The sequence below is a fragment of the Ceratotherium simum genome, chromosome 37 (assembly GCF_057802395.1).
Source record: "Ceratotherium simum simum isolate JZ-2026a chromosome 37, ASM5780239v1, whole genome shotgun sequence".
NCBI classification, from domain to species: Eukaryota; Metazoa; Chordata; class Mammalia; order Perissodactyla; family Rhinocerotidae; genus Ceratotherium; species Ceratotherium simum.
In genome coordinates this window covers 24,183,168-24,195,535 of record NC_141936.1, presented here as the reverse complement: position 1 = coordinate 24,195,535, position 12,368 = coordinate 24,183,168, and the positions used below count along the sequence as shown (strand labels likewise).

The 12,368-nt window shown below is 38.1% G+C and overlaps 1 protein-coding gene across 1 annotated transcript in view; it reads left to right on the top strand.

Annotated features, from left to right (window-relative positions):
- The window catches only part of VWC2L (von Willebrand factor C domain containing 2 like), a 156,115-nt gene that overhangs the window by 112,754 nt on the left and 30,993 nt on the right, over positions 1-12,368 (top strand). Inside the window, 2 exon segments of the mRNA XM_087424535.1 lie at positions 6,636-6,654; positions 6,657-6,785. Coding sequence (XP_087280661.1) covers positions 6,636-6,654; positions 6,657-6,785 — 148 coding nt within the window.

The following is a 12,368-nucleotide window of genomic DNA, read 5'->3' as shown; positions in this document are numbered from 1 at the left end:
TGATATTCCTACCAAGTGGTTATTCTCCATTAATAAGGAATTCACAGCCCCTTGAGGTAACCCTTTCTTCTTTGGAGATTTCTGACTTGTAGAAATCCTTAAAAGATGAGATAAGACAGGCCTCATAGTAACTTCTATCCATTTGTCTTATTCCAATATCTTAAATCCCAGTTGAATAAACTAATCTCATACACAGCAGCCATTTAGATTTCTGAAGACAATTGTAATATCCCCTTAACTATTTTCTTCTCTGGGATAATGTTTTTAGTTCTTCTACTAATATACTGCTGTTTCAAATTCTCACCAGGGAGCAATCTTCTTAATTTATACCACTTCCTCTATAGCCCTCTTAGCCCGTGAAGCCCAGAAATGAACCCTTTGTCACAGGTAACTGAATCACTGCAGAATAAAGCAGTCTTTCAAAACCTGTGTTCATGATGTCAAACAATAACAACAAAGTCTATAAAAGCAACCAGGAGTTTAGCACACAGAGAGGGAAAAAAACAAAAGGAAAGAACCTGGAGAATACTGGTCTCTCTCTCACTCCCAACCCCCCACCATCTCTAATTATTTCTAGTCTCTTTATTTTTTTGCAACTAAGTTTAAGACCACTATAATAGCCTTCTCCCTAAATTTGTAGAGATAAAAAATTCTGCTTAGTTTGAACTATATGAAATTGCCAATATGTGGTTATTTTAACCTATAAAAATAGCAATTTCTAAATCAAAGCCACAATGAGATATCACCTCACATCTGTTAGAATGGGTACTATAAAAAAGACATGAAATAAGTGTTAGCGAGGATGTGGAGAAAAGGGAACCTTTGTGCACTGTTGGTGGGAATGTAAATTGGTGCAGCCACTATGGAAAACAATATGCAGGTTCCTCAAAAAATTAAAAATAGAACTACCATACGATCCAGCAATCCCACTTCTGGGTATAAATCCAAAGGAAATGAAAACAAGATATCGAAGAGACATGTGCACAAGTGTTCACTGCAGTATTGTTCACAATAGCCAAGATATGGAAACAACCTAAGTATCTGTCAATGGATGAATGGATAAAAAGATGTGGCGTATGTATATACATACAAGGGAATATTATTCAGCCACAAGAAAGAAGGAAATCCTGCCATTTATGACAACATGGATGACCTTGAGGGCACTATATTAAGTGAAATAAATCATATAGAGAAAGATAAATACTGAATGTTCTCACATGTGGAATGTAAAAAAGCCAAACTCATAGAAACAGAGAGTAGCATGGTGGTTACCAGGTGGGGGAAATGAGGAGATGTTGGTCAAAGGGTACAAACTTCTAGTTATAAGATGAATAGTTCTGTGCATCTAATGTACAGCATGGTGACTATAGTTAACAATACTGTATTGTATATTCGAAAGTTGCAAAGGGAGTAGGTCTTAAATGTTCTCACCACAAAAAAAAAAATGCTAATTACGTGAGGTGATGAAGGTGTTAGCTACCGTGATGGTGGTAATCATTTCACAGTATATAACTGTACCAAATCGACACACTGAACGCCTTAAACTTACACAAAGTTATATATCAATTATATCACAATAAAGCTGAAAGAAATAGTAATTTCTTAGGGCTCGACTTAATATATCAGGCATATGTAAACAAAATATGCAATCAACATTGTTCAGGTGAAGAAATTATTTAATAGAGAGTAAGTAACTTGTCTAAGATCACAAGCTCGGTAATGACAACACCAGGATAAGGAGCCAGACTCCTGACCCAAGGCTCTTGTCACCATCTCAGGGGGCCTCCACCAGAGGGCAGCCTTTCAGATTCCTGGAGAGGAAGTGAATGTGTCATATTGCAGGGTAGATTCCATCATCTTCTCCATATTAAAAATCTAGAAACTGAATCTCAGAGAAGTTTACTAACTTGACCCAAATCACAAATCAGGGAGCTAGGAGCTCTGACTCCAGGGCAAGGCACTCTTAGCCAGGGTGACAATGTCAGTATTTCTCTGCTACCATTTGCCTTTACTATTAATAGTTCCTGGTTTTGTGGGGTTTTCTGGATTTTTTTTAACTTGAAAAAGTCAACAGAAAACTAAATGACCAAAATCTGCTTTCTCCTTTAATGTATTTTTTATAAGCCATTTCTTCTTACAAATACACAAGAAGGCATATTTGTTTTACATCTTTAAGCAGTGGAAACCACGGAGACGATTTCGAAAAGCTTGGGAGGCAAAAAGTGTTGGTACCAAGGCCATTGCCAGGTCCAGGTTTTGTTCCATTTCAGTTTTATATCCAAATTATGAAGGTTTTTTACAAACTGGGTTCATAGGGAATGTGCTGAGTCATTTTCACTATTGCATTGATCCTACACAGGGGTATCGTGGTAATGTTTGAGGAAGTCAAATAGTCACTATGATTTCTTTAATTTATATCTCAGATCGATGGAATTATCAAATCATGAATGCACATCTGTTAACGTGATTCATGCTTAAGCTCAGATTATTTGAGAATTTCATCCTTCATCTTCTATCAGGTGAGGGACTGGCAGTTCCAGAACCCTCCATCATAAGGCTTCATAGATTTCATAGATTCAATAGCATCTTAAGTTTAAAAACACGAGCTTCCTCCAAAGTGGTGGTTCTTCAGATCTCAGAGCAGCAGCAGCAGCCGAAATAGCAATAACCATGTCAAAGTCATAAGAATTACAGTAGTTCAGAGAATGACTTACCGTGCAGGGAAAAAATGAAATTACTCTGTACTTAGGTCTCCGTTTCCTTTGCAAAGTACTTTTAACATGAATTTGTGCCAAGTGGGACTCAAGCCAAACGTTCTCTCCTTCACAGCTCACCTTTCCCTAGTTAAAATGTAGACGCTGTGACAGCATCACCATGTCCATGGCCTTGTAGAGTGTGGGTAACAAAGACACCAGCAATTATTCCATGAGGAGGGCAAGTTAATGCCAAAAGGAGAAGCGGTTGAGATTACCTGTTGAGTTCACTTGCAGAGTCCTCATTTTCTAGTATTAACTATTGATCACCATTTAGACATTTGTTTACAGTGCATATTAGGTAATGTTTGTCTCTGTTCCAATGCCATAGCAGCTGGTCCTTGATTATAAACACGTTCTTAGCACTGATGAAGCTGGAAAGATAGGCAGACCTGGCCACCCACTCCTAACTCATGGGCTCATAACTAAGTTTGGGAGAAAATAGAGGAGAGGAGCCAGAGGAGAGGAGCCACTTGGGGAATCAGAAGATGGAGCTTTCAGGCAGTGAGAGGATAAATAGAAAGATTAAGAAAAATTAAGGATGGAGAGCAATTTCAGCAAATTATACATAACTCATGCAAGTTCTCAAAATAAATCAGTGTCACAAGTACCCAGTTATATCTGTTTCCAGCCCATAGCAGGGTAATGGTGTAGGTATACATAAAACATGCACACCCATGAGTAAAGCTCATTGCTAAGACAACATTAACATGGCAACCATATATAAGGGAGACCCCAATATCTCTAAACCATTGCTTACACGGCCATATTAACTTTATGTGTGTTTTAGTAAGCAGCATTGGCAATTATGTTAGGATGAATAAGTGGAAATGAAAAACACAGGAATGTCTACAATAGGCGTGGTTTAATATTGCCACCTACACAGTAATTTTAATGTTTCTCAAATCTAGGATATTTCCATTTTCATCCTAAAGTGAACTTCACTGTGTTTTGGCATTGATGGCTACTTTTCCATAGATTCAATAAGATTGAAAAGGAAAGTTGTTACACCCCAAGGACCTTCCCACTTACACCTTTACAAATCTTGACTTGTGTTGGGATCACAGAAAACTTGAAAAATGCAAGCAATGCAGAACAGGCAGAGCAGCTAACGATCCCTACCTAACCAGCACATATCTGTTGGATTTTCCATGTGTAAACACGTTCCAATGGTGTGTGGACTGTGTTAGTCAGGGCAAATTTTTCTGCTGAGGATGTGAAGAAACACTGCCAAATAATTACCGCTTGGAAGTAACGAACGTCTTTTAGATCAAGTTATTTTTTCCTTAGTATGACATTCCTTCTTCCAAATGTATAGAAGAATAGGTAATTCATGCTGGCACAGTGGAAAAATGTGAAAATAAAAGAAGCAATTTCGCATTTTCTTTGTATTGGAATATTAGGTCCATTCCTCAGGCAATCAACTTTCCTGCGAGTAAAGTGTTTTATTTTTTAGGGAGGGTGAACTCTTCAGTAGGCAGATGTTAGGCAAAGCCATTTCTTAATGGGTTCTTTGCAGAAGTGGTTTGCTTCACATTAAGGCAGAGCCAGAGCTACAAGTGGCCCACGGGACGCTACAACTGGGGCAGTTTCTCATGTGACTAATTGTCTGGGGAGAACCTGTACAAAACCATGACTGTGAATGGAAGCTACCAGCATCTTACTTTCTTATTGAAACAGAACAGGTTGAATTGTCAGGGGTTCAGGTTCCCAGAGTTACCCTAGCTATCAGATTTTAAAGGATGAGTGAAAATGAAAACTATAGTAACATATCCAATTGCAGTGTTATAGTATTTCCACTCACACACTAATTTTATATTTCTGCAATTCACAGTCTTCCAACTTTCCTCCATAGGGAGCTATCTCATAATACTTGCTATTTCTCTGTAGGCTCAGTAAGACTGAAGGAAGAAAAAGAAGTCCACTCTCTGGGAACGTTCAGAAAGCATGGTTGTAAATCTTGAGATCACAAAATGCAAAGGTGGCCGTGGAGATAGGAAATAGAGCAGGCACTGACAAAAGTCTGCTCTATGACTTGACATAATGCACTTCCGGCCACAGTGAAATGCCCACACAGTACCTGGTAGGGAAGTAAGAAATAACTAGAAGTCATGGGAAGGGTAGTAATAATATTAGGAGAATCATCATCCTGATTACTTCAGATTCTAGATGTAAAAACTGGTAATAAAACATGATTTCTTGCTTTGCTCACGTGGATATTACCGAGGTAAGAATGTGCTTTTTTTGATAAATATACTGTGAAAAAAATAATAACTCACTTCATTGGAGCTACGCTAAGAAACAGATATCACAGACGCTCCTTGAGTAGCTTTTCCACTGACATGAGTGATCAAGCAAATTCCCACCTTTCCTTTCAACAGTTGAACGTAATTTTTACAATAGCATTGAAGTGTCTTTTAAATCCATGTCCACTCTCTGTTGGTACCAAAATTAGGAGACAAGGGGAAAGGCTAATATCTCTTCATTATTAGCTCCATGATAATTTTGCAGGCTTTTACAAAACTGTCAAGAATTTTTTGTGTATTAAAGTTGTATGTTTTGTTTTTAAGTCACATATTTATGAATGGAAAAAATCGACCACGGCAACTTTATCTATTTGGTGGTTTTAACTAACTGGGATTGGAGACGGGGTGAAGAGAAATGAGCTGAGTTCATTTCATATGTCAGTGCACAAACTTAAAACTTTCTCCCACCTGAGTCTTTGCCCCCTGAGACTGGATAGGAAAAGCCAGAGGCAACCCCATTAACCCTGGAGGCTAGGTTGGTGACACAGATCCCAGAGCCAGTGAGTGACCTTGTGTTTGAGGGGTAGGCCCCTGGTGGGCTGACTTCTGCAGTCATTTTCACGACTTCTTCACTCAATCCAAATACTTTCTGATACATACACCAACTTCCAAAGACATGGCTCCTTTCATGGAATGAAACCTGGGAATGCCCACAACCTCTGTAGACGAACAGAATGAAATTCTGCCTACATCACAGCTGTGCTCACAATTACCTGACAAACCACTTAACCTCTCCACGCTCCAGTTTCTTTTGTAACCTAGAAACACAGTAATATGCACTCTACCTCCTGGCACTGTTTTGAGCAGTAATTTTATATATTTACACATACACACACACTTTCACATATATGTATGTATGTATTACAGCACTGTAGCTTTATAAGGTGCTCCAGCTATATTTAAAGATAAAGTCAGAATAACCGAAAAGCCTGCAGCTGTAATGCTCTGCTCTCTACACGAGGCTGCTGGTATTAAAACAGCAGGACTTAGAGCTGGTCTTCCCAGATCTCACCTCTCAGGCTCTGCCACTGACTTGCTCTATGTTACTTTCCCTTTGGATTCTCTCTGCCTCAAAATTCATCCTTAAAACAACCTAAAGTGATCAACTCCCTTGCAGGGTTAAGGAGGTGAAAACAAAAAAGCCAAAGGATTTAATAAGTGTAATTGAAAAAAACAATAACAGACAGGATCCATCCTTCAAATACACACTTGTTATTTCTATTCACGTAAATGCAAATTCAGCCCAAGAGTAAAATCAATGGAATTCTCTGATTTACGGCATTTGCCTCGTAATAGTCATAGACATTTTTCTGGTTTCAGCCAACCAACTGAAGAACCAGGAGGTTTTAGAGAATACCTATAACTTCGCCCTGAATTACTCGAATGTGGCTTCTGTAATTTAAATTGTTGGGGTTATCGAAGGATAACGGCAGGCAGAGTTTAGCCATAAACTTTCCAAGTAACTGTGACTTCCTGAGCCCCTCTTCTAACAAATATTTCTCAGCTGTTTTCCTTGACTCATTGCCAATAAAATGGATGGAATGCCGTCAATTCTCTTTTTCTTCCTTGGTCATAGCTTCAGAACCCTAGCGCTGCTTCATTCCCTTCAGTTGCAGATATTGGTGGCTGGAATCAAGGGGCAGGCCCCAGAAAACTTTCACAGAGGGGACATACGTAGGGCCAAATTGGACCCTCCGATTCACACCGTGTATCTCTGAGATGTGTGGTAAGTGTCCAAGGTACTGATAATGCTGCAGCCAAGATGGTAAAATACAGCCAGCACACCACTCACTGTGTTGAAAAGCCATGTCGCATCCTAATGCCAATCGTGCTGCAGCGTTTATTACTCAGATCATTGCTCTCCTGGGCTCTACGCATTTTAATTGCACATGCTGCAATTAAAATTTAAGATTTGAAAGAAATTATTATATTCCTTGTGTTTCCAAGTCATTGCCTAGTATCTCTGCATTCTTTGACAAAACATTTAAAAACTGAAGTTGTAATAGGGATGAATTCTTAGGGAATGCATTGCAACACCTTCCACTTGAACAGAAAGAAATACATCACCACCAATGAGAAAGCAATAGTGGAGGGTACAGATAACGTGCAACTTAAAGTTGCTGCACAACTCTCAGGGGCACCATCTACTCTGATCGCACTGTGAACGGTGCCCCCTGGAGTTGTGCGGTGAAGAAATCCTGCAAGATCACAGATATCCCTAGGGAAATCTTCCTAAAGAAAACTGAATCAAATAAGTTAGAAATGTCCATCTGGGCGACATAGGTTCCTGTTCTGCTCTCTGTGTCTGACTTTTCTCATCTTAAACAAGGAGTTTTCATGAGATCATCTCCAGTATCAACTCCAGCTCTTAAACTCTGAATTCTGAGTCAAGGACAATTAATAAACATCAAGTGATAGGACAGATGCAAATATTTCTCTTTTAAGCAGTCTTCTTGTAAGTAGTGTCATATTCATGGAAACAGAAAGAAATTGCAAACAATCCTTAGTTATTTTAAAGTAGGCCTTTGGCAAGAAGTTAAATCCCTGGATTGCCTGATCAGTATAGTTTCTTTCACAGCTAATGAAAATATTGCAGAAAATGAAAGACAGAATGGAATCACGAAGAAAAGGAAAGTTCCATTGAAGCAATACAGACAGTATTTCAAAAATGATTTTAGGAGGTTTGTTTCACCCAAGCTGGAAACATATTCTATGAGCGAAATAATGAAGTCTGCTTTAAATCAAACACAAAACAAAGCAACATCCTTGATTTGGGGTAGTGAGATTTTATATATATATATGTGTGTGTGTGTGTTTTTAAACTATGTTCTTTACAATGTTTTCTCAAACTAACTTTTGCACACCACCAGCCAAATTCTTTATTGAGCTAAACATTCTGCCGTTTGATTTATAAAAGGAGTAGATATACTGAAGATACTTTTTTGTGAAATTGCTCATATCTCTCTTGACTCCGCTGGTCCAAGATTCTCATACTGCATGGCGCCACACTTCCCAGAGGAGAATCTGTTGTATCCACATTGGCCTGTTGAAATGTGAGCCAGACTTGGCCTCCTGATGGGGAACACCAGGTTTAGTCAAACAGACTTAGTATCCACTTTAAAGACTATAATCCAAGTGGCACTATGATTGCTTATAAACCATGAGCTTTTGTTTTAGAAATGTAAGCAGAAGAGTGATTCTTAAAATTGCACAAGTCATCCCAATTTCAAACATTAGCTATTGGGCTGACATCCTAACTCAGGCTGGATATGGCTATAGGGTGTTGAGCTCAATTACATAAATGGAGTTTGACAACAGAAGTTAACAAAATCGTGATAGAATTTCAAACACAAGTTACAAAAACGAAAACACACGCACACACGGCATTCTACACCTGGGAACATCCAAGAAAGAAGAGGAGACTTAGGGCTCTGACCTTACAAAATGAGTAACATATACTCTTTTCTAAAAGAGAACTAGCATACATTGTGTCAGTGTCTCAGGCTTTCTATTTAAGGCTAAGCTTCGCCCTGGACAGTCCTCCCGGAATACTCATTTAAATATTTTCCAATATCTTTTATTGGTACAAGGAGGTGTGTTTCTCCTAATGTTCTTCTTATCCATCCATTATTACATTACACTGTGAGTCCCGTGGGGACCTACTTTTGTTGACCTTTGTTGACCTTGGAGTCCCAGTGGCTAGCATATCGCATGACCCATAGTAACCGCTCAGTAAATATTTGTTGGATTACTGCATGAAAAAGTTTATTTTTTTTGTTTAAAAAAACAAACTCATTTATTGAGTACCTACCGCAGGTCTTTCCAGGCATATAGCAGCACTTGATAAATGTGTATATAAATTGTAGTGCAGTTTCAATTCAAGGTCGGCTTTTAGGATGAGAATAAAGCTTAGATGGACTTGAGCTCAGTTCTTAGCCCAGCAGTCCCTTCTGTATTCCTCGTGATCACCATGAGTAGGAGTGAACTTCAGGGCCTGGGCTACTTCCTGTAGTGTTTGTGTACTGCTCTGCCAGCTAAGAGACCGCCTCCTCTCAGCCAGTACCTACTTAATCCTCTATGAGAAATTTCATACTTGGGGAGCATCCAGTTGATGCTCAAAAACTTAACATTTGTGGGTAAAAATAGGAAAAAAAAATAGAAATGAAGATTTATCATCTATTTCTTTTGTAGAAAAAAAAATACACAGATTCCTTTATTTCTCCTTCTAGGACAAAAATTATTAACATTTTTATTATGATCCCACAAAGGTGATTCACCCTCACTGCCTCTGGGAGAGTTTTCTAAAAATATATATCTGATCTTTTCACTGCATGCTTAAAATTCCCCCAAATGCCTTCAGCATAAAGTCCAGATTTATAGTATGACTTACTAAAAGCTTGATGTTCTGGCCCCTTCTTATTCAGCAAGCTCATGCCCTAGCACTCTTCCCAATAGTAACCACCACTACCCCCAAATAAATCTGTAATAGTGGAAGTTCCCAAATACACATTTCTTTTTTCTCCTTCTTGTCATCTGTGTGTGAGAATACCTCTCTCTCCCTACTCAATGCCTCTCTCTCCCTAGTCAACAAACTCATATCCTAGACACACACACACACACACGCACACACACATGGCTAACCTCTCTTCATCTTTTTAATTAGCTCAGGGATCATTCTTCCAAAAACACTTAACAAGTCCTCAACCATCACTCCCTCCCATAATCTGGGTTGGGTGGCCCTCTTAGATAAACCCTGTACTATCGTAACTCATTTGTCTCTTCACCATCTCCAATAGTCTGTAACGTCTTGGGAGGCAAGGCCTGAGTCTTAATGTCTTTGAATCCTAGCATTCAGCATAATACTTATTATTATAGTCAAAACTCAATAAATATTAATGGAATAAATGAATATATCCATACTTTTTTATTTGTTTATACTTCATCCCAAAAAATTCCTCATAGATTTCCTATCCAACCTATTAAACCAATGCATAAAGCCAAACAGAGCAACCAAGGACAAGCAGGTTGCTTCCAAATGGATTGGTAGTGGACTGTTTTTGGTGGGCTTGCTATGGATAAGATTTTGAACTGGACACTGAGTAAATATGTATGTCACCATGCATGTTCATCCCCCCAAGCAGGTTTTTCCTTCTCCAGTCTCCTCTTTGGGGTATGTAGATTCCTATTGCCATTTTTCCTGAAAGCACTGTAGGAGATGGGATGATTTTTCTTGAAACTAGACGGTGAGAAGATGTGGCTAACCATGTGGCAAGCATATATCTCAATGTCTGCATGGCTGTGATAGACAAAATAAGAGACGGAGAGAGGGACTGAGCGCTATCCAATGACAAGTGCCAAATGGCTCCTCATGGACTATTAATTTGCTCACATACTTGGGAGCTGTTATCACTCTAGAAAGTTATCACTTTGATTAGACGTACCCACAGACAGCCTCCTACACTCTGTGTGTGAGTACACTTGGCTTCTTGTATGAATAGAGAGACAGTGAGATGCTCAGCCTATTTCATGCAGGTTAAACAAATACTATCATGTTAGAATGTCTCTGATTCAATCAATTCAGCAAAAGTGTGTTGAGCGGGTAACTTTGTGGCTCCAAATACTGTGAGTGAGGACATACTCTAAATAAAAATATTCTGATTAGAACAAATATTTTTATTGGGTTACTATTGCAAAGCAAATAAATAAAAATGCAAAGAGATCCTTAGAGTTCATTGTCAGTATAAATTTAGTATAATTTAGTATATATACTAATTAGTACATATATATTTAGTACTATATATAATTTAGTATAATAGTATACTTTACTTAAAGAAAGATGTCAGAATGGAATGTTTTCTCTACCTTCTCCCAAGTACATTTATAAAACATTTTACTTCCTGTTATCTCAATTTTGGTACTCTGCTTTGTCAACTTGAAGTTATTTAAGAGCTAGTAGTTAAGTGGGTGAATGCAGGGTCACTTCTGTCAAATTCCTCAGTTCTCAGTTATTTGAGAGAGAAATTAGCTGTCTAGCCTATTTGTACAACTCACATTAAAATTTCCATTGGGGAAAAACCCTCCTAATTTCTAGACTGAGCACTTTTAAATTACATCTATAGATCTTCCTCGCGTGAATGGATATCTGGCTTCATATCTAGCGATGCTTGCTGCGACGCCTCCTCATAAAATTAAGCAACTATACAATCAATTAATTTTTTTAAAAGGCAGTATGATGGTACTCTCCTTGGATGTCACACTGCCTCTGATTTGTTTGGGGACTACTATGCTTGCATGAGAATGATAACAAACACTTGATAACATTGCAAAGGAGATGTAAATCAACTCAGAGGAGCAACAAAGCATAACCCAGTTGGCATCAAGGGAAACCATGTACTCCCTAAATGCGTTCAATTCAGTCGCAGAAAAGTTTACAAAATTATTTTGATAGGCCTTAACAAAATTTCATTCCTTTTCCCCAAATTTGCCACCATCAAAATGCAAATGCAAAATAAGTACTGTGATGAATTCACTGTTAGTACAGTTGCTGCTGCTAGCGAAATCTTTGTGTGTACCATGTACTAATTAGGAAAAAAGATCAATGAGAATGAAAGAGACCTTTTGCTTCCATTACTGTCTGACTACCTACTATTCTGAAACATTAAACTGAGAACCAACAATTTCAGTATTTATCCACAAACTTGTTCGTGAATAACAAAGTTATCCTGACCTTGCTTAGTAGCTAATCTAAGCTGAGAGTTTTCTTTGGTATACTGTATGCCCTTGCTGTACTTCCTTTTGATAGGCAGCTTGTAATTAGATTGCATAAACTTTTTACAGCTAATATTTTAACAAGGATACTAACTTTCCTGAAATGGACTGTTTTATCATCCTTTAAAATAAATTACAACTTTTAAGCATCACTGATATTGGAAAACACAGTGTATTACACAATTTAAACAGTTTAAATTTCACCTCTAAAATGATTTTTTAAAGTAAAAATTAAGATTTGATCTTGGGCATATTTTTTTTAATGCCGCATGGAGCTTGTTTGTGTGTGTTTTACATTGGTAAAATTAAAACAGAAAACTTAAAGATATCAGATAAATTAGAATCAGCTCAAGGAATTTAGAAACTACCACTTCTAATTCATCCTTCCCGAGAAAGCCTACTTGGAATTGAGTATCACCCCGGAAGTGTTGATATCTGTTTGGTGAGAAGCCCATGAACAAAAGTTGCTAATCTCTAATCTTTATCGAATAGAACCTGCATCTCCTAAGGATATCACATAAGCCCTTTGTATTGGAAAACT